Source organism: Scyliorhinus canicula, chromosome 11 (assembly GCF_902713615.1).
Source record: "Scyliorhinus canicula chromosome 11, sScyCan1.1, whole genome shotgun sequence".
NCBI lineage: Eukaryota > Metazoa > Chordata > Chondrichthyes > Carcharhiniformes > Scyliorhinidae > Scyliorhinus > Scyliorhinus canicula.
Genome location: NC_052156.1, coordinates 43,415,380 through 43,435,841, shown reverse-complemented (window position 1 = coordinate 43,435,841; position 20,462 = coordinate 43,415,380). Strand labels below are relative to the sequence as shown.

Below are 20,462 nucleotides of genomic sequence, written 5' to 3'. Positions count from 1 at the left end.
TGGTGTTCCCAATCCCTGGAGCCTGACTGGTGTTCCCAATACCCGGAGCCTGACCGGTGTTCCCAATCCCCGGGGCCTGATACCCGTGTTCCCAATACCCGGAGCCTGACCGGTGTTCCCAATCCCTGAAGCTTGATACCCGTGTTCCCAATCCCCGGGGCCTGACTGGTGTTCCCAATCCCCGGGGCCAACACTCATATTGCCAATACCTGAGGCCCAGGAGCTATGTTCCCACTTCCTGGGGCACCAGTACTCGGATTCACTCTTGCTGGGACCCCGGTAATCATGTTTCCCACCATCTCCACCAAAAGAAACCCTGTTTCCAACAAACTCACCACTGCTGGTGTTCACTGCTCCTCCAATCAGAACCTCTTTATCTCCCACAATTGCATCAAACACTGGGGAGGAGGAGACTTTGAAATCAGGATCAGTTGTTTGCAGAATCTTTTCATCCAACTTATCTTTTAGCCAGCAATTAGAAAACTGGTTCCGGAGGGAACATGGAATGGCATCAGACGCCACATCCAGCCCGCAGGCCGCCATTCGGACAAGCCTGTGTTAAAAGTGTCCGTGACACAGTGCATTTATCACAAGTTCAAGATCCTGGTCAATTAATACTTGCTGTTTGAGTTTTCTCTTTTTTCTTCCTATAGAATTATGAATGGTATAAAGAACAACATTGGAAGAGGGTTAAACATTGCTCTTGTTAATGGTGAGTAGGTTGTCTGAGAACATGTAATCAGTAAATACTTCTATAACTTGATATTGCCACATTATTATTTCTAATATGTAATACAGATGTCTCTTTATTCTACAGCGTCAACTGGTGAACTGTTAGTAACTGACTTTTTTGACATGTGGAGTGGAAGTAAGATCTTTGTAACATTTAACAGCATTTGCTGTGATTTAACTCAAATGTTTTCAAACCCTGTACAAATAGAAATGTAATCCACCCTTTCATTCACTGCTAGATGTTGTGGGGGATAGGGAGAGCAGTGAGGTGGAGGAAGCCAGGGAGGATCTTGGGAGGCGGGACACACTGCACTTAACGTTGGCGGGGAAGGTCCAAGTGGGGAAAATGAATATTCTGCTGAGGTTCTTGTTTATCTTTCAGGCTCTCCTGATGGAAGTGGGGCTGGTCAAGGTGAGGGATCTGTATTTGGAGGAAGGGTTCACCAGTCTGGAGGAGCTAAGGGAGAGAGGGTAGAGCTGCCGAGGGGGAGTGAGTTCAGGTATGTGCAGGTTAGGGATTTTGTGCAAAAGGTCTGGAGGGGTTCCCTAGGTTGCCGGGATACACCCTGCTGGAGTGACTGCTGCTTCCGAATATGGAAGAGGAGGGAAGAACTGAGGATATATGCAAGTGGCTGGGGGAGCAGGGTTGGCAAGCGGGTGGTGAAGATCAAGGGGAAATGGGAAGCGGAGTTAGGAGGGGAGATCAATTGGGGAGTATGGAGTGAGGCACTGTGTAGGGTAAACGGGGCCTCCTCCTGTGCAAGGAAAATGTAAAAAAATTAAAATAGCTTATTGCCACGAGTAGGCTTCAATGAAGTTACTGTGAAAAGCCTCTAGTCACCACATTCCACCGCCTGTTCGGGGAGGCTGGTACGGGAATTGAACCGTGCTCCTGCCCTGCCTTGGTCTGCTTTAAAAGCCAGCGATTTAGCCCAGTGTGCTAAACCAGCCCCTGATACAGCTGAGCCTGATACAGTTTAAGGTGGTGCACAGGGTACATATGACTCGGGCGAGAATGAGTGGGTTCTTTCAGGGGGTAGCAGATGAGTGTGAGAGGTATGGGCGGGGGCCAGTGAATCACGCGCACTTGTTTTGGGGTTGCGAAAAATTGGGAAGGTTCTGGATGGGAGTGTTCAGTCTTAGCCAGGATAGTGGAGAAGGGAGTGGACCCGGACCCTTTGGTGGTGATAGATAGAGAAATACAGCACAGAACAGCACAGAACAGGCCCTTCGGCCCACGATGTTGCGCCGAACTTTTGTCCTAGGTTAATCATAGAATTTTGGACAATTTGTCATGGCCAATCCACCCAACCTGCACATCTTTGGACTGTGGGAGGAAACCGGAGTACCCGGAGGAAACCCACGCAGTCACGGGGAGGATGTGCAGACTCCACACAGACAGTGACCCAAGTCGAAATCGAACTTGGGACCCTGGAGCTGTGAAGCAATTGTGCTATCCACAATGCTACCGTGCTGCCCTTAAGAAGTTAACCTACACTCCCTTATTCTACCCTAATCCAAGTACCTATCCAATAGCCGTTTGAAGGTCCATAAATTTTCCGACTCAACTACTACCACAGGCAGTGCATTCCATGCCCCCACTACTCTCTGGGTAAAGAACCTACCTCTGACATCCCCTCTATATCTTCCACCATTTATCTTAAATTTATGTCCCCTTGTAATGGTGTGTTCCACCCGGAGAAAAAGTCTCTGACTATCTACTCTATCTATTCCCCTGATCATCTTATAAACCTCTATCAAGTCGCCCCTCATCCTTCTCCGTTCCAATGAGAAAAGGCCCAGCACCCTCAATCTTTCCTCGTATGACCTACTCTCCATTCCAGGCAACATCCTGGTAAATCTCCTCTGCACCTTTTCCAAAGCTTCCACATCCTTCCTAAAATGAGGTGACCAGAACTGCACACAGTACTCCAAATGTGGCCTGACCAAGGTTTTGTACAGCTGCATCATCACCTCACGGCTCTTAAATTCAATCCCTCTGCTAATGAACGCTAGCACACCATAGGCCTTCTTCCCAGCTCTATCCACTTGAGTGGCAACTTTCAAAGAACAATGAACATAGACCCCAAGATCTCTCTGCTCCTTCACATTGCCAAGAACCCTACCATTAACCCTGTATTCCGCATTCCGATTTGTCCTTCCAAAATGGACAACCTCACACTTGTCAGGGTTAAACTCCATCTGCCACTTCTCAGCCCAGCTCTGCATTCTATCTATGTCTCTTTGAAGCCGACAACAGCCCTCCTCACTATCCACAACTCCACCAATCTTCGTATCATCTGCAAATTTACTGACCCACCCTTCAACTCCCTCATCCAAGTCGATAATGAAAATCACAAACAGCAGAGGACCCAGAACTGATCCCTGCGGTACGCCACTGATAACTGGGCTCCAGGCTGAATATTTGCCATCCACCACAACTCTCTGTCTTCTATCGATTAGCCAGTTTGTTATCCAACTGGCCAAATTTCCCACTATCCCATGCCTCCTTACTTTCTGCATAAGCCTACCATGGGGAACCTTATCAAATGCCTTACTAAAATCCATGTACACTACATCCACTGCTTTACCTTCATCCACATGCTTGGTCACCTCCTCAAAGAATTCAATAAGACTTGTAAGGCAAGACCTACCCCTCACAAATCCGTGCTGACTATCCCTAATCAAGCAATGCCTTTCCAGATGCTCAGAAATCCTATCCCTCAGTACCCTTTCCATTACTTTGCCTACCACCGAAGTAAGACTAACTGGCCTGTAATTCCCAGGGTTATCCCTATTCCCTTTTTTGAACAGGGGCACGACATTCGCCACTCTCCAATCCTCTGGTACCACCCCTGTTGACAGCGAGGACGAAAAGATCATTGCCAACGGCTCTGCAATTTCATTTCTTGCTTCCCATAGAATCCTTGGATATATCCCGTCAGGCCCGGGGGACTTGTCTATCCTCAAGTTTTTCAAAACGCGCAACACATCTTCCTTCCTGACAAGTATCTCCTCAAGCTTATCAGTCTGCTTCACGCTGTCCTCTCCAACAATATGGCCCCTCTCATTTGTAAATACTGAAGAAAAATACTTGTTCAAGACCTCTCCTATCTCTTCAGACTCAATACACAATCTCCCGCTACTGTCCTTAATCGGACCTACTCTCACTCTAGTCATTCTCATATTTCTCACGTAGGTGTAAAAGGCCTTGGGGTTTTCCTTGATCCTACCCGCCAAAGATTTTTCATGCCCTCTCTTAGCTCTCCTAATCCCTTTCTTCAGTTCCCTCCTGGCTATCTTGTATCCCTCCAGCGCCCTGTCTGAACCTTGTTTCTTCAGCCTTACATAAGTCTCCTTCTTCCTCTTAACAAGACATTCAACCTCTCTTGTCAACCATGGTTCCCTCACTCGACCATCTCTTCCCTGCCTGACAGGGACATACATATCAAAGACACGCAGTACCTGATCCTTGAACAAGTTCCACATTTCACTTGTGTCCTTCGCTGACAGCCTATGTTCCCAACTTCACTCATACTTGATATTTGGTGTTTCAGAGTAGCCGGAGCTCATGGAGAGGAGGAAGGCCGATGTCATGGCCTTCGCCTCTCTGATTGTGCGGCAACGAATTTTGCGGGAGTGGCAGTCGACATCGCCACCAAGGGTCGCGGCTTGGTTGGGTGACCTGTACGACGTCCTGCGGTTAGAGAAGATAAAGTATGAGTGAAGGGGCTCTTCAGGGGGTTTGAGAAGAGGTGAGGGATGCTTGTGACCGTGTTTGAGGAGGTATTTGTCGCAAGGGGGGGGGGGGGGGGGGAGAAGGGTGAAAAATGGAAAAGAATCTGTACAGACTTAATAGTTGATTGTTGGGAAGTATTTTTCCCAGGGTGTTTATTGGCTGTACCCTGTTCTGATACATGTTTGTAATAAAATATATTTTTTGGAAAGCGGTTACGAAGAAATCACTTTGTTTACAGAACAGTTCAGTCTGTAGGTAACCTACCCTGAAAGCCCCTCATCCTCCCCTCAGCACCACCTGAAAGCCCCTCATCCTCCCCTCTCATTAACCCCTGAAACCCCCTCATCCTCCCCTCTCAGCAGCCCCTGACAGCCCCCCATCCTCCCCTCTCAGCAACCCCTGAAAGCCCCTCATCCTCCCCTCTCAGCACCCCCTGAAAGCCCCTCATCCTCCCCTCTCAGCAACCCCTGAAAGCCCCTCATCCTCCCCTCTCAGCAACCCCTGAAAGCCCCTCATCCTCCCCTCTCAGCAACCCCTGAAAGCTCCTCATCCTCCCCTCTCAGCACCACCGCCAACCTCCCACCAAGTCCCCTCCAACCTTCCACCGAACCCCCCCCTCTAAACTTCCCTCCAATCTCCCCCACCACTTCCCCACCTCCTCTGAAGCCTTCCCCCCCATAATTTTCCTATGTTCCCATCCAATCTCCCCCCACCCACAGCTCCTGATAGGTTGTAAAATTGCAACTATTACTATTTTCCAAACAAGAACATTCTCCTGATAGTTTGCGTGCTGTTTTTGACCTTCAGGCAGTTTTGATTTTCTGGCCAACCTTAAAAAAAAATTGGACCCACACTACTGCTTCCGACCTTCAGGAAACTCTGTGAAATTGACACTGACAGTACAGATTTTAAAAGATCGGAACTCGCCTCTTCTGATTGTTTTTAAGCTGGTCTGTCAGGTATGAGGCACTGACAGCTCAGGTTGGATAATGAGAATTTCCATTTAAAACACAGAGCCTGTGGCTGGCACCTGGTATTATCCGCAGCCCCCTCTCCCGGGCACTGATGATACACTAAAATATCCCAAACATCTCCATGCAAGGACTGCTCAGGAATTGCCTGGGATGTTCAAACTTCCTGCACTGGGAACCATCCAATGCTCTTAATGAAATCAGAGCCTTTGGATGGTTCCAACTGTCTTATCAGAATAGTTACCCTGGAAAATTTGTAAGAATTAATACCACTTCTATCTCCTAGGTAACTATATTATTGATCCCCCCCCCCCCAAACCCCGGCCCCCATTGGATCCCCACGACTACCCTCCCCGCCCACCAACTATCACCCTGTCCTCTCGTCTACTCCCTACACCCCCTGACTACCCTCCCAGCCCCTCCCCAACTACTCACCCATACTACCCCACAGACCGAACAACCTTCACCCATAATGCCCCCCCCCCCCCCCCCCCCCCCCCCCCCAAATATATCCACCTAACTTACACACTTACCTGCTCCCTGGCTTCTCAAAATGCCAGACCTTTAAACTTACCTACTCTATGGCAGCTGTGCTGTAAAAACAAAAGGGGCATAACTCCATTCCCTCTGACTCCGATACCCTCGACTGGAAGGCCTCGAGAATCCGCTGCACTGCACCGTTCTCTCCCAGCCCATGTCGGGAAATCGGGCGAGGAATGTGCAGTGCCCAACAAAGATAGAGAAAAGGAAGGTAGTAGCAATCCAACTGTGATTGCCACTCCTTGGAAGTTGTCGGGCCATTATCGGTGGATGCAAACCAAGGAGCAGATCCACACATCAAAAGAAAATTAAATTAGTAAAAGTAAGAGAATTCTAATTTCCTCTCTTTCAGATGTTAAGTTGCTGGTGGATTTCTTACTTACCGTGAAACCTGGCACTATTTTTTTACTTGCTACTTTTGATGATCCGGCAACAAAGTAAGTAAAAGCATGGCTGGAGCATGGGTTATTAAAAATCAGCGGAGGAGTGAACTGGCTCCCCACTATTCAGCCTCCTCAGTGGGTTACGACAAAAGTTTTTAAGTGATTTTTTCGAGTATATGCCTTTTCCGAATCCAAATGTATTTAACTATTTATGCAGTGAGCAACAAGGAGCCAATCAAACAAAGGGTTTCTTGAGTTAATGAATTCGCAAATTTTATTAAAAACTAAACTGGAGAGAAAAAAATGCAATGTCACACATACACATGCGTACACACGCACATATAAGAAGGCGACGTCACACAGACACACAACGCACACATACAAGAGGGCGATGGCGCACATGCACACACCCACGCATACAAGAAGGTGATGTCATACATACAGACGCACACACACATACAAGAAGGTGATGTCACACATACACATGCACACACGTACAAGAATGCAACATCACGCGCACATACATACAAGAATACATCACACATACACACACATACAAGAATACGACGTCACACATACACACGACAAGAAGGGAAGTTAGAGTCTAATAAAAACAGTTAAAAGAATATATTGTTTTTTTAAGTGTCCTCTGCTTGTCTTTGAAGCATAGCTTATTAAATCTTGCAGCCTACTTTAGTCAGCTGCTTTCTCGGATGTGGTTAGATGTGGATAAATTAGCAATTATTATGAGACCGCTGTTTGCTGGAAGGTTTCCGATAGCCGATTTCTCAAACCGGATGACACACACTTTTTCCAAAAGATAAAGAGGGGGGGAGCACAGTTTTCCATTCTGTTGCCTCCGCTGAAAACTGTCGTGGCACTACTTATGTCACTTGCAATCTTTCTGCTGTAGCTGCAGCTTGTCTATTATGCTTCACCCACTGTATATTTCCAAGAGGTTTTGAGTGTGCGTGTCTGTAGCAGCCATTGTTTCAATATGCCCCGCTTTGCATTTTAATGTATGTTCCTTAGATAACGGTGAGATTTGTTTGGTCTGAAGGTTTGTTTTTTCACCTTCACTTTGGAATGTGGCCTTGCATTTTGAAGCAGTTTGTTTCTGTCTCAGTTCAAATTGCAAAGTTTGAATTGCAATACCACATTGGAATATTCAGAAGCTCAGCAACTGGCAATACCAGATGTTAGGTGTCTTGTGGCAGCCAGTGTTATTCAGTGTCTTCTTGTCTTTAAAAAGTGCCTTTCAAACAGTTCAGTATATGTTTGGTCAGCCAACGAAATGACAAATGTACCACTCATGCACAAGTCTCATCATTGTGACATTATAGTGACAAGCCTCTTAAGGTATGTAAATCTATACACGTCCATATCATGTGATCCATTTCAAATTTGTTTTATTGTGGAATCATCATGTGAGGGAATTTGGAGTAAATAACGCAAATTCACACATTGAACATTAAGCATTTAATTAATCCATATAGTAGGAACCATTTATAACAAAACCCAATGCAACAAAGTTTTTCCAGGTTTTTTCCCACTTTTTTTCTTTACCTACAGGAAATCTTTACATAATAAAACAGAGTGGATCTGTTGCCTAATGCTGCTTCCACTCCACTGGGACTTCTACTTCTATGCCACCCGTCCAACACTGCTGCATCTCCATCTGTCTCTGTCTGTTCCAATGCTCCAAAGGAGGTTACCAGCTGGGACAGTTAGCTAGTAATTTGAATTAAGCACATGCTTCAGCACATTTAAAGCACAGTTGAACAGCATGCATGCTTAATGCTCATCAGCTGGCTATCATACTGGCTGGTAACTTGCTCCAGAATATTGACACACAAAACTGATAGGTGAGGTGAGGTAGCAGCATTAGAGGACAGTGCGAGAGATGCCGAAATAATGAAAACCATGATTATGATGAAAACCATTGCTAACTTATTAATGCCTTTGCCTGCAGCCACTTTGCCACCAGCAGATTACACCATGTTCCGTCACTTTAACATTATTGTCAGGACAGAAAGGGAAGAATGTTTTTTTCCAAGCAATGGATGGAAACTTCAAAGTGCTGATGAGTGTCTAAAAGTCATACTACAGTATTTAGCTAGCCAGCAGATCTGGAGTGCAAATTTCCGTGCAAAAGGTGCAAGCTTTAAGGCCCGACCTGCAGACACACCCTGCAAAGCTAAGCACCAGCAGATTAAGAGGGAAAGGAGAAAATCATTAAATCTGAAGGTGAAGTTTTAGTTGCTTTTACATTGGCACTCTTTTAATTTGGATGGCAGTGAATCATCTATGTGGCAACTTTCCCTGCTTACATTAGATTTCCTTACCCCAAAATGTGGTTTACAAAGACAGCTTTTTATAATTAATTTATGCACCTGCTACTAAGATATGGGAGCCAAATTCAAAAGGGTAAATGACGTGTAGATGCCAGCATCCAGGAATGAAATTAAATAATGCAAACATAAAAGTAACTTAAATCTTCATAGATCTCACTCAAAAGCAAGTTGACAATATTTGTATTTGAGTCATCGAGATAAATTACAGTTGTTGTGCAGAACAAGTGCTTTTTATGAACATGTAGATAAGCTACATGCCAAGGCAGTTTTGAATGAGATAAAACTCCTCCAGTTAATTGAAGGAATGATCAATTCTGTATCAGCTTGTACCGCAAAATCAACTTCACCACACGCCATACCAAATATCTCAACTATCCAAACTCATTTCGACAATCCCCATCCAGCCATGCAGAGAGCTACACCTCCCCTGACCCAGCTGTATGAAAACACAGGTTCGTAAGTCAAAGGGCACTGCGCGAATTCGAAGTGTCACCTGGGCTTTTCTAATTTATAACAATTCTTCTTCATTGGGATTCGTGGTTTAGCCTGCCCTTTCTTTTAGAAAAAAAAGTGTGGTTGATGCAAATATAAATTAAAGATTATTAGTACAGTTCTTTCACCTTTTTAGGATGACTGATGAAGCAAGAACACTTCTTAGTGAGCTAGGAAGCTCTTTAATTCATTCTGTGAATTTTCGGGACAACTGGGTTTTTGTTGGAGCAAAACCCATTAAGGAGAAAAGCCCCTTTGAACAGGTATGAACACAATAGCACTCCAACCCAAATTAATTAATCTAATCCAATATTTGAGTAGTGATGCTTTGTATACAATAATAATAATAATCGCTTATTGTTACAAGGAGGTTTCAATGAAGTTACTGTCAAAAGCCCCTAGTCGCCATATTCCGGCGCCTGTTCGGGGAGGCTGGTACGGGATTGATTTATATACTGGTGGATTGAATGCTGATAGTTTATTAAGAAACGGTATGTTCATAATTTGAGTGCTGATGGTTGTGTACTGGTGATGTTTAACAGTTCTGCTCATTGTCAAACTTGGCACTTTTCATGAAGCTTCATGAAGCAGAGCAAAATTAAAGTATCGTGGATTCATTGGGAATGTTTTTACTACTGGGAAATTCAGACCAGCCCACCTTTGGCCCCATGTGGGTACAGGGAACAAAGTTCCTGCCTGAACGGTGTGGCCTGAGATGCCCAAATATTGGGCCGTGGGCCTAACTTCCATCCAGCCAGTCAGCCACAAAGGGGAACAGACAGCTTGCCAGGCAAGCAGGATTGGAGATCAGGCCATTGCTGGTGTTGTCTTCAGATAAGTCAGAAAGTGGGTGCATGTGGGGGTGGGGTATGAGGGGTGTGAGGGGAAGTTTAATATGGGAGTAATGTCTGGGTAAAGATGTGCAAGTTAGGTGGATTGGTCATGCTGAAATTGCCCCTTATTGTCAAAAGGTTTGTAGGTTAGGTGGGGTTATGGGGATAGGGCGGGAGATTTGGCATAGGCAGGGTGCTCTTTCAGAGGATTGATGCAAACTCGATGGGCCAAATGGCTCCCTTTTGTACTGTAGGGATTCTATGGATTTTATGGGAGAGAAAAGGGGCAGGTTGGAGATGTCTGGCCGCCAGTGGCCTGCATTTTTTGAATGTGGGGTCCACCTCCCAGCTCCACGTTCAGGTAAGTATATTTTTAAGGCTCCATTGATTGTCATCACCATTGCTGTTTTAAGGGCTGTCCATTAGTCCACATGTAGGCCTGGCTTTACTGAGTGTAGAGCAAACTAATCTTGTAGTGGTGTATGAAACAGGAGTTGGGTTCCTAATTTGCAAATGCAAGTTGTATCAAAAGTTATATCAGAAAAGTGCTATGTATTGGCATTAATACAGACATCTTTACTATGCTTGCAATCGTGTATTTTATTATTAACATCATCATCCAGCCTCCCAATTTTTGTGTCCTGAAAATGTTATAACTTGGAATATTTAATTCCCAGCCCAGCATTGGCCAAAGCCACATTTGTATCTTCTTTTTTTGTAAAATATTTTTATTCTCCATTTTCACATTTTCTTCAGAATTTATACCCCACCAACAAGCAGTAAATGGTACCAAATACAAAGTCAATGCCCTTATCAAAAACAACGATCCCATCCTCCCACCACCCCAAACAAAGACCCACCTGACAATATAAGCATCAAATTAAACAAACCCTCCCATGGTGAGAAAAACAAAGGAAAAGAAAGAAAAAGGAATCCGAAATCGCCTATGGTCACCATTGACCTATAGAGACCATCCCCCTCCCCCCAACATTCAATGCCATCCAATCCCCGAAAGAGTACCGTAAATGACACTCGTGAATTGTAAACCCTTCCCACCCTCCCCGACTCCTCCCTCCACTTCCTCTTACCAAAACTCTTCCCCCCAACCTCCGTTCCTTCCCCCCAACATTCCACCCCAGCTAGACTCATCAGAACCTGTTCTGCCAGGCTCCGATGGCTGCAGCTCCTCCACCCACATCACCTCACTCCCGTTCGCTGGCCGGTGACGGTCCCTGCCAGGGTCTCTTTCCCCCTTGTCCGGTCCCAGGAAAACCAAGAAATCCCCTTTAGCACACAAACTCCGCATACACACCCAAGCCTCAAAGAACCATCATTGCAAATGAAACCCCATCTCTTCCAAATATATACAATGTTGGCTCATTTAACATATACATCAGTACATAGTGAAAAAATACAGTTACATGAGGCTACATCGGTACATGACCATTTCTCAATTCAGCCACAGTCCTTCTGCCTTCACAAACTCCTCTGCTGCTTCTGCCGTCCCGAAATAAAAGTCCTTGGATTTGTAGGTCACCCTCAACTTAGCTGGGTATACTATGGCGCAACGCACCTTACTGATGTACAGCGTCTTCTTCACCCGGCTGAAGGCAGCCCGCCTCCTTGCCAGCTCTACCGTAAAGTCCTGATATATGCGTATACCAGCTCCAGCCCACTGCACCACCCGCTTCTGCTTTGCCCAGCACAGGACCTTCTCCTTCACACTGTACCTACGAAAACACAGAGCCACCACTCTTAGCGGCTCACTCTCCTTTGGTACAGGCCTCCACGACCGATAAGACAGATCCAGTTCATATCGGGAGAGATCATCCCCCCTCTCCCCCAATAGCTTTGCCAACATCATGGCAAAATACTCAGTCAGCCTCGGCCCTTCCACTCCTTCGGACAGACCCACAATCCTCAGATTCTGTCACTTGGATCTGTTTTCCAAGTCGTCCATTTTGGCTCGCAGACCCTTGTTGATCTCTATCACCTTCTGCATCACCTTCCCCATCGAGGTAAGTTGATCACTGTGCTGCAATTATGTCTCTTCCACTTCCTTCAGTGCCTCGCCTTGCTCCCGTACCTCCGCCTCTGTGCTCAATACCGCCGCCCTCACCGGGACAATTGCCTCCTCCACCAGCACTTTCAATACCGCCCCCATCTCCTTCCTCATGTGTTCACGCCTCCATGTGTTTTGTGAACTGCCTTTCGAGTTCCGCGCCCATCACCGTAGTCATTTCTTCAGCTGTGGGCAATGCGGCCTCCCCTGGTGCCCCAGCCTCCACTTTTCTTGCCGTCCCCGCGGTGACCTTTCCACTCCCTGACGGACTTTCAGCTGCTTTTTTCACGGCCGTTTTTTAACTTATTTTGAACATTTCCCTTCACTGTGCCTTCTCCCTGCTTTTGCCGCCTTTGTTGCCCCGAACGGGAGCCCTCCAATGTGCGGCTGCCTCCCTCCCGCCATCACCGGCAGTCGTCACCACATTTGTATCTTAACTTTTCTCCATTCAGCCCAATGAACCCATTCCAATGAGTTTTACGACCAAAACAAACGGGCGCAAAATGGCCACCGATCCTCTGTCTGGTTGGGGGGGTGGGGGTGGGGCCAGCAGGCATCAGTGTACAGCCCCGGCTCTAGCTGCGGATACAGCCGGAGAATTGCCGGGTCCGTGACCATGCATGCACACGGCGGCAGCCTGCAGCGGCCCCGCTGTGCTACATGGCGCCGGCCGCGCACGGACCCAGCCTGTCAAATAGTGACCCCCTTTGGCCAGGCTCGCCACCCCTGGACCACCCCCCACCAGTATCCCCATCGCCAAAGCCCCCCCCTGCCCGCGGATCGGCTTCCCCCTGACTGTGACACTCGGCCCATCGGGGCGGAGCATTGGGGGAGGGCCTCAGGTAACGCCCTGAAGCCATCCATACGGCGTGCGGCATACTCCTGGAGGACCCCACTTCGGAGGGGGCAGAGCATCACAAAAGTGGCGCTGCCCTGTGATTTTGACGTCGGAGACCGGAGAATCCGGCTCAGTGTCTTTTCACTGTTTCCTTTGATTTTCCTCTTTTGCTCCTTTTTTCGCCTTTCCTGTTGTTCTCTACTTTCTGTCAAGTTTTACATTGTATTTTTGGTTCCTTCAGAGAATCTTTATCTTCTGGACTTTCCACTGCCGTTATTTGGCCTTTTTTGAGTTGCGTTTGAGAATAGTTTTGCTTTCTGACTTTTGAATCAGAATTTGGGTTACATTTGAATCCGTAGTTCCAAAAGTTAGAATCATAGCATTTACAGTGCAGAAGAAGGCCATTCGGCCCATCAGGTCTGCTCCAGCCCTTGGAAAGTGCACTCTACTGAAGCCAACGCCTCCACCCTATCCCAGTAACCCAGTAACACCACCCAACCTTTTGGACACTTAAGGGGCAATTTAGCACGGCCAATCCACCTAACCTGCACCTCTTTGGACTCTTTGGAAACCGGAGCATCCGGAGGAAACCCATGCAGACACAGGGAGAAAGTGCAAACTCCACATGGACAGTCACCCGAGGCCGGAATTGAACCTGGGTCCCTGGAGTGTGAGGCAGCAGTGCTAACCACTGTGCCACCGTGCCCATTGATGTAATGTGCATTAACTATATAACTAGTTTGCAGACATCTTGATGAATATACACACGTTTTGGTGAACATCAGAACATGCCAACATCCAAATTAGGAGCTTGAGTAGGCCACTCAGCCCCTCGAGCCGGCTCCATCATTCAATAAGATCATGGCTGATCTGATTGTAATCTTCTGCCCAGCCCCAATAACCTTCCACCCCTTGTTTATTGCAAATCTGTCTAGCTATGCCTTAAAAATATTCAGAGATTTATGCCATTGCCTTTTCATGAAGAGAGTTCAAAGCCTCATTACCCTCTCGGAGGAAAACATTCTCCTCATTTCTTTTAAATCTCTTGGGCGAGATTCTCCCAAAACGGGAGAAATCATAAAGCTGCCGTAAAACCCGGGCGGGTTTTACGGCAGCGCGCCCCTTCCCGACGGGGGACCGATTCTGGTCCCCGGTCGGGGCTAGCAGCCCGACACCGTAGGCTCCGGCAAGACGGGCTTAACGAAAATCGTTAAGCCCGTTTACCGGAGTTAGCGCCGGCTGACGCGTCATATGACGTCAGCCGCGCATGCGCAGTTTGGAAGACTCCAACCCGCGCATGCGCGGGTGACGTCATCGCGTTTTTGCGCGAAACCCGCGCATGCGCGGGCCGGGTTGCCCCTCAGCCGCCCCGCGAATGGATACTGCAGGGCGGCGGAAGGACAAGTAGTGCGCGGGCATCGGGCCCGCTGCCCGCGATCGGTGCCCACCGATCGCGGGCCCATGGCACCCTTGGCACGGCCGTGGTACGGCCGTGCCAATCGGTGCCATGGTTATAAAAAGCGAGTTGGTGACGCCGTTTTTACGAACGGCAAGACCAGGTGTGTTTGCCGTTCGTGAAAACGGCGGAAAGGGCTGGGACTTCGGCCCATCTAACAGCTGTGAATCGCTGCCGGCCGTAAAAAAACGGCGGCAGCGATTCGGGTCGGGACTTCGGCGGGGGGGTGGGAGAATAGCGGGAGGGTGGGAAAAATGTCGGAAGGCCCTCCCGCTATTCTCCCACCCGTCGTGGGGGGCGGAGAATTTCGCCCCTTATTTTTAAACAGCGACCCCCTGGTTCTTGATTCTCCCACAAGAGGATACGTGCTCTCCACATCCACCCAGTCAATTTCCCTCAGAATCTTAAAAGCTTCAATCAATTCACCTCTTATGCTTCTAAACTCCAGTGAATACAAGTCTAAGCTGTCCAAGCATTCCTCATAAGACAACCCACCCATCCCAGGTGTTAGTCTTCCAAATCCATGGCCTCTACCATGGAGAAGATCAAGGGCAGAAGATACATGGGAACACCATCACCTGGAAGTTCCCCTCCCAATTCACTGACCATCCTGACCGTTCTTTCACTGCCGCTGTGCCAAAATCCCAAACTCCCTCCCTAATAGCACAGTAGATGTACCTACACCGCATAGACTGCAGTGGTTCAAGAAGGCAGCTCACCACCACCTTCACCAGGGCAATTAGGGATGGGCAACAAATGCTGGCCTAGCCAACAAAGTCCACATCCCGTAAAAACTGATTTAAAATAAGCCCTTCTCTGAACTGCTTCTAACAAATTTACATTTTTACTTGTGTAAGGAGGCCAATACTGTGCACAGTACTGCTAGGATCCCGGACGAGAACCCAACTATTTGAAATTTGTAAAATTATGAGGAAATGTTACTGCAGCACTGGAACAATAACACTGACCCACGGGTATCTTTTATGTTAAAACAAACATTAATTTAAACAGAATTAACTACATTAACAACAGAGAAATAGTTTTACAGTTACAACAGTTCTTGAATCAAAAAGAAACGTTAACTTCCTAGACGTGCTTCTATATTCCAATTAAGCAGACAATATCGTTCAAATGCCACTCGTGAATAAAATTAACAACCAGGTTTTTACTTGCTTTTCTCGGTGCAGAATCTTTTGAGAGAGAACCTCTCACATAGCACGCAACATGGTAACACAGTGGTTAGCAGAGTTGCTTCACAGCTCCAGGGTCCCAGGTTCGATTCCCGGCTTGGGTCACTGTCTTGGTGGAGTCTGCACATTCTCCCTGTGTCTGCGTGGGTTTCCTCCGGGTGCTCTGATTTCCTCCCACAGTCTAAAGATGTGCAGGTTAGGTGGATTGGCCATGTTAAATTGCTCTTGGTATCCAAAAGGGTTAGATGGGATTACTTGGTTATGGGGATAGGGTGAAGGTGAAGGCTAAGGTAGGGTGATCTTTCCAAGAGCCGTTGCAGACTTTATGGGCCGAATGGCCTCCTTTTGAACTGCAAATTCAATGATTCTTTCAGGTCCAAAACTGAACACCTCTGTTCAGATTAAAATCTGAGGAAGAACTAACTTTTCAGACAGCCCTGGCTCCTCCCCTTAATTATACCATCTGTACCCAAAGCATAAGGTATTCTTCTGTCTCCTACTACAATATGTCCCATGAACTGTTTAGCCAAGACCAAACACAATACCCCCTCATAGATTATCTATGCCCCAGTTATCCATTAAAAGCCATGAATATCTCGCTTTTTATGACCCCTTAATCACATCTTTAGCAAACATTCTGACCTTGATTCTCTGTTCCTTCACGCCGGCAGGTTTCTCCGGTCCCACTGCAGTGATTGGATATTTGGCTGAGCGCTAAATTCTCCCTCCTTGCCAGCAGTGGTAGCGAGCTGACTGGCAATGGTGAATTGCACCCACTATCTGTTTGCATCCTAGCTCAGGTTTTAATAACATTACTGTAAAAATTACCTAAAATATGACAGTTTCTTACATTCATCGCAGTACTCCAGATGTGGTCTTGCCAGTGTCGTCTACAACTGAAGAATAACCTCCCTACTTGCATCTTCAATTCCCCTCCTGATAATCAATAACATTCTATTAGCTTTCCTAATTACCTGCTGTACCTCCATATTAGCCTTTTGTGATTAATTCACGTGTACACCCAGATCCCTCTATACCTCAGAGCTCTGCAATCTATCACCATTTAAAATGGGGGCAGCTCGGTAGCATTGTGGATAGCACAACCGCTTCACAGCTCCAGGGTCCCAGGTTCGATTCCGGCTTGGGTCACTGTCTGTGCGGAGTCTGCACATCCTCCCCGTGTGTGCGTGGGTTTCCTCCGGGTGCTCCGGTTTCCTCCCACAGTCCAAAGATGTGCAGGTTAGGTGGATTGGCCCTGGATAAATTGCCCTTAGTGTCCAAAAATTGCCCTTAGTGTTGGGTGGGGTTACTGGGTTATGGGGATAGGGTGGCGGTGTTAACCTTGGGTAGGGTGCTCTTTCCAAGAGCCGGTGCAGACTCGATGGGCCGAATGGCCTCCTTCTGCACTGTAAATTCTATAATAATATAATAATTTAGATAATATGCTTCTTTTTTATTCTTCCTGACAAAATGGACAATTTCACCTTTGCTGACATTATGGCGCATACTTATCGCTGCTCGGCTTTTTGGCTAAGATGAGCGTGAGGTCCCCATCAGGTGTAATGCCTGGATTTGGTATGTCTCTCTTGTGGGGAACATGAATTGGGTCCAATTTGAATTGGTTTTTGGAGCAGGCAAGGAGCTGGACTAGGGATTTGCTCCTGTTCACACTCTGAGCTCTGGCTTTGTAACTCTGACAAAGTAATTTTAAAAAACTTTGTTATGGCTCATACTTTATATTTATATCAATTATTTTTAATCCATGAGACTCCCCCCTAACAACCATAAGCATGATGCAGGGGATGAAAACCATAAACAAAGTGCAGGAGTAAAAAACAATGGGCTGGATTCTCTTGGGGCTATGTCCCCACAACATCGTAAAAACTGTGGCCTTTTACACCAGAAAACCTGGCGTGAAAGGACCATATATTCATAGCCCTGCAGGCAGCTAGCAGTGAACCATCGTAAAATTAGCAGCTTTTGCTGCAGGTACGGACCCCCGCACCTCCGGGTCAGAGGCCACGCATGCACATGGCTGCGGCCTCCAGCGGCCGCGCCGTGCTCCATGGCAGAGTCACAGGGTGGAGCTGGACCTTAAACATAGTGCCCCCGATCGACCGCCCAACTCGGACCGCCCAAACATTGCCCAGTCCCCTATAAGGCCCCCCTGCCCTCCAATCGGCCCGCCCCTGACCAGGGTGGCCGCGGACTCAGTCAGCGGCCGCCATGCTAGTATCCCGACCGGCTGGACCATGTTAGATCCGCGCCGTCGGAACTTCAGCCAGTCTCGGGTGGAGAATGGCGGTGCGGGCCTCCAGCAATGGCCGCAGGTAGGCGATACGTGGCGCTGTGCACTCTCCGGGTACACCGCTTTTCGGGGCCCAGAGAATCGAGGAACGGGCACCGGTCCCGATTCCATACGGGAAAATGGATTGTCCGCCCGGCACCGGCTGCAATTTCGGCGTTGGGATGCGGAGAATCCAGCCCACTGTTCCAAGGAAGACAATATCCAGCCTATTCATTGCTATTTTCAAGTGCGGATCCGATGCAGCTTCCCATCTTTAGATACCACTATTACTGTCCAGATGGTGAACTGTTTCTGTCTGTCTGTTCAACACAGAACAGAACAGAAGAAATTCACAGATTACAATGAAAAACAATGCACGTGTGAATTCAGTCGGAGTCTGGATGGGGCATTTTGTAAATTTTCTCCCTAAATGTTGAAGTGATTGAATACCTGCTGTTGTTTGTACATTTTGTGAATGTGCATAAATCAAACGAAAGCTGTTCAGTCCGAAATAAAGTGGAGAATACCAAGAATGTTACTGAGACTGCCTACACTCAAATCAAAAAAACTCTCTGGGCCAGGTCTTTTGGTCTCCATTTGGTCAGAGGCTAGACTTATCATCCAACATGTGCTACAAGGAAGTCTCAAAACAACGGCTCCATGGGAATTCGTTGGGAGGTTTGAACTTGATGGGCAATTCTCCTGCTCTCCAGGATCCTCTGGAAAAGTCTGCAACCCTAAGTGAGAGTCGTTGACTTTGGATGGTTCTGACTTATTTGTGCAGGGATGTTAGACAGAGTAAAACCTGGTCCAACACCTTGGTAACCACCCTGACCCCCAAATCACTCACACTGAGTACCCCATTCCTGCCCCCGACCCGACCTAACTAGTCCCAACCCCACCCCCTCCCCCCAGACTCCCCCCGACCTAACCTGAACTCACTCAACTTACTTATCTGACCCCCTCACCCCCACTACCCTCCCCCTTACTTACTTTCTCCCCATAGCTTTTTAAGGAAACTTTGGGATGTTCAAACTCTTTGCTTGGAGAATATGACAGCTAGTGCCATGAAAAAGAGGCACAGTTTCTGCACAGGTCCTCCTACACTGAGGCTCCCTGGGCCAAGTCAGTTTGAAAGGGTCCTCCCTCAGAAGACTGCCCTGAAACACTGAAGGAAGACAAGCGTGTGTTTGCTTTTGTCTGTTCATAATAGGGATTCTGACCCTGAATGGCAGAACTGTGCCCATAAATATAGAAACATAGGTAGAAAACATAGAAAATAGAATGTAGAAAGTATTGTCATTAAAAATGCACTTTTGTTAACAGATCGTAAAGAACGACAAAACGAAAAACAAATACGGAAATTGGCCTGAAGCAGTGGAAATGGAAGGTTGTGTACCAAGGAAGCTGGATTAGTTACTTCCTGATGGAATGCTAGAATTTTAATCTGTTTGGAGACACAGCATTGGTGCCCCATTCCCAGCACCACTAAATGGTTATTTAAAACATTTTTTAAAAATCCCGCTACACATATGTATTATTTTCACTATGTAAAATTTCACTGTTGGTTTGCATTATTGGGTCCTTGAAATGCATTTTTCATGTAAAAATGTCTCTTTTTTTTTCAGCAGTAGTCAAAATTCTGTACTACCAAACTTTAATTTCTAACAAAAGGATGTATGGGATGGATGACAGAGTTTCAAATGGGTGTATGAAATCAGAAATGGAATGAACAGATTACTGTTTAAACACTTATCGACTGAACTGGTCTTTGTCATAATGTCAATCTGGGGCTGTGGTCATTTTCATGGTCAGGTCCAGCTATGGGCAAAATTATGCTCCAACCAATGTTAAGGAATGCAAAAACTCAATTTTCTGTCATTTACATTGGTCCAGTCAATTTCTCCCAGATTGCAGTGATACAACTGGCAAAATTCTACCAGGGTACTTTGTTTACATCTGGGGCGGGATTCTCTTTCTGGGGTCAAAGTGCTCCCGCCAGTAGAGAAACGGGAGTAGTTCCCACTGCTGAAGGAGCGACTCCGACATGCCATTCCATGGCTTTTTTTAAGAGCGCTCCAATTTCAGTTAGTTGCTGCAGCAAACCGCATTCCCCCCTGCTCTGGATCATAGGCAGGGCATCACTCCACCCTAATCGCTGGCAAGGCCTCTCCCCACAGAATCCCCCCTTCAAGACTCCCCCTCATTCCCCCACCTCACCCCCCCCCCCAAGATCCTCATCTTCAGACCCCCCCCCCTCCCCCCACCCCCCACACCAGTCCCCCCCTTCAGGCCCTACCTCTTGGCATTGCCAACCTGGCATCTTACAGCCTGAGGGGTGGCTAAGTGGTAAGCACCCTCCCAGGGTACCAAGGGGGTCCTTCCTGGGAGGTGGAAGTCAGGGGAACTTATGCTCGGCTGGAGGGGCTCAGGTTGGGGTCTTCCCTTGGATGGGGCTCATTTGGCTGCGTTCCTTTTCTGCAGCCATTAAACCCATTAAACATTCACTCGGTATGTAAAAAATAAAGTTGGCCCATAATTCAGTGGAAGTGAATCTGTTGCCATGAACCATTTAAACAGTCAGT

The 20,462-nt window shown here is 47.2% G+C and overlaps 1 protein-coding gene across 1 annotated transcript in view; it reads left to right on the top strand.

Moving 5' to 3' along the window:
* LOC119973062 (protein FAM3C-like) overlaps positions 1–19,630 on the top strand; it is a 126,569-nt gene extending 106,939 nt beyond the window's left edge. The window contains exons 5-9 of the mRNA XM_038810521.1: positions 654–712; positions 818–868; positions 6,335–6,419; positions 9,348–9,474; positions 19,204–19,630. Of these exons, the coding sequence (XP_038666449.1) occupies positions 654–712; positions 818–868; positions 6,335–6,419; positions 9,348–9,474; positions 19,204–19,293 (412 nt within the window). The 3' untranslated portion in view covers positions 19,294–19,630. The remainder of the gene's footprint in view (positions 1–653; positions 713–817; positions 869–6,334; positions 6,420–9,347; positions 9,475–19,203) is intronic.
* Positions 19,631–20,462: the final 832 nt, after the last annotated feature.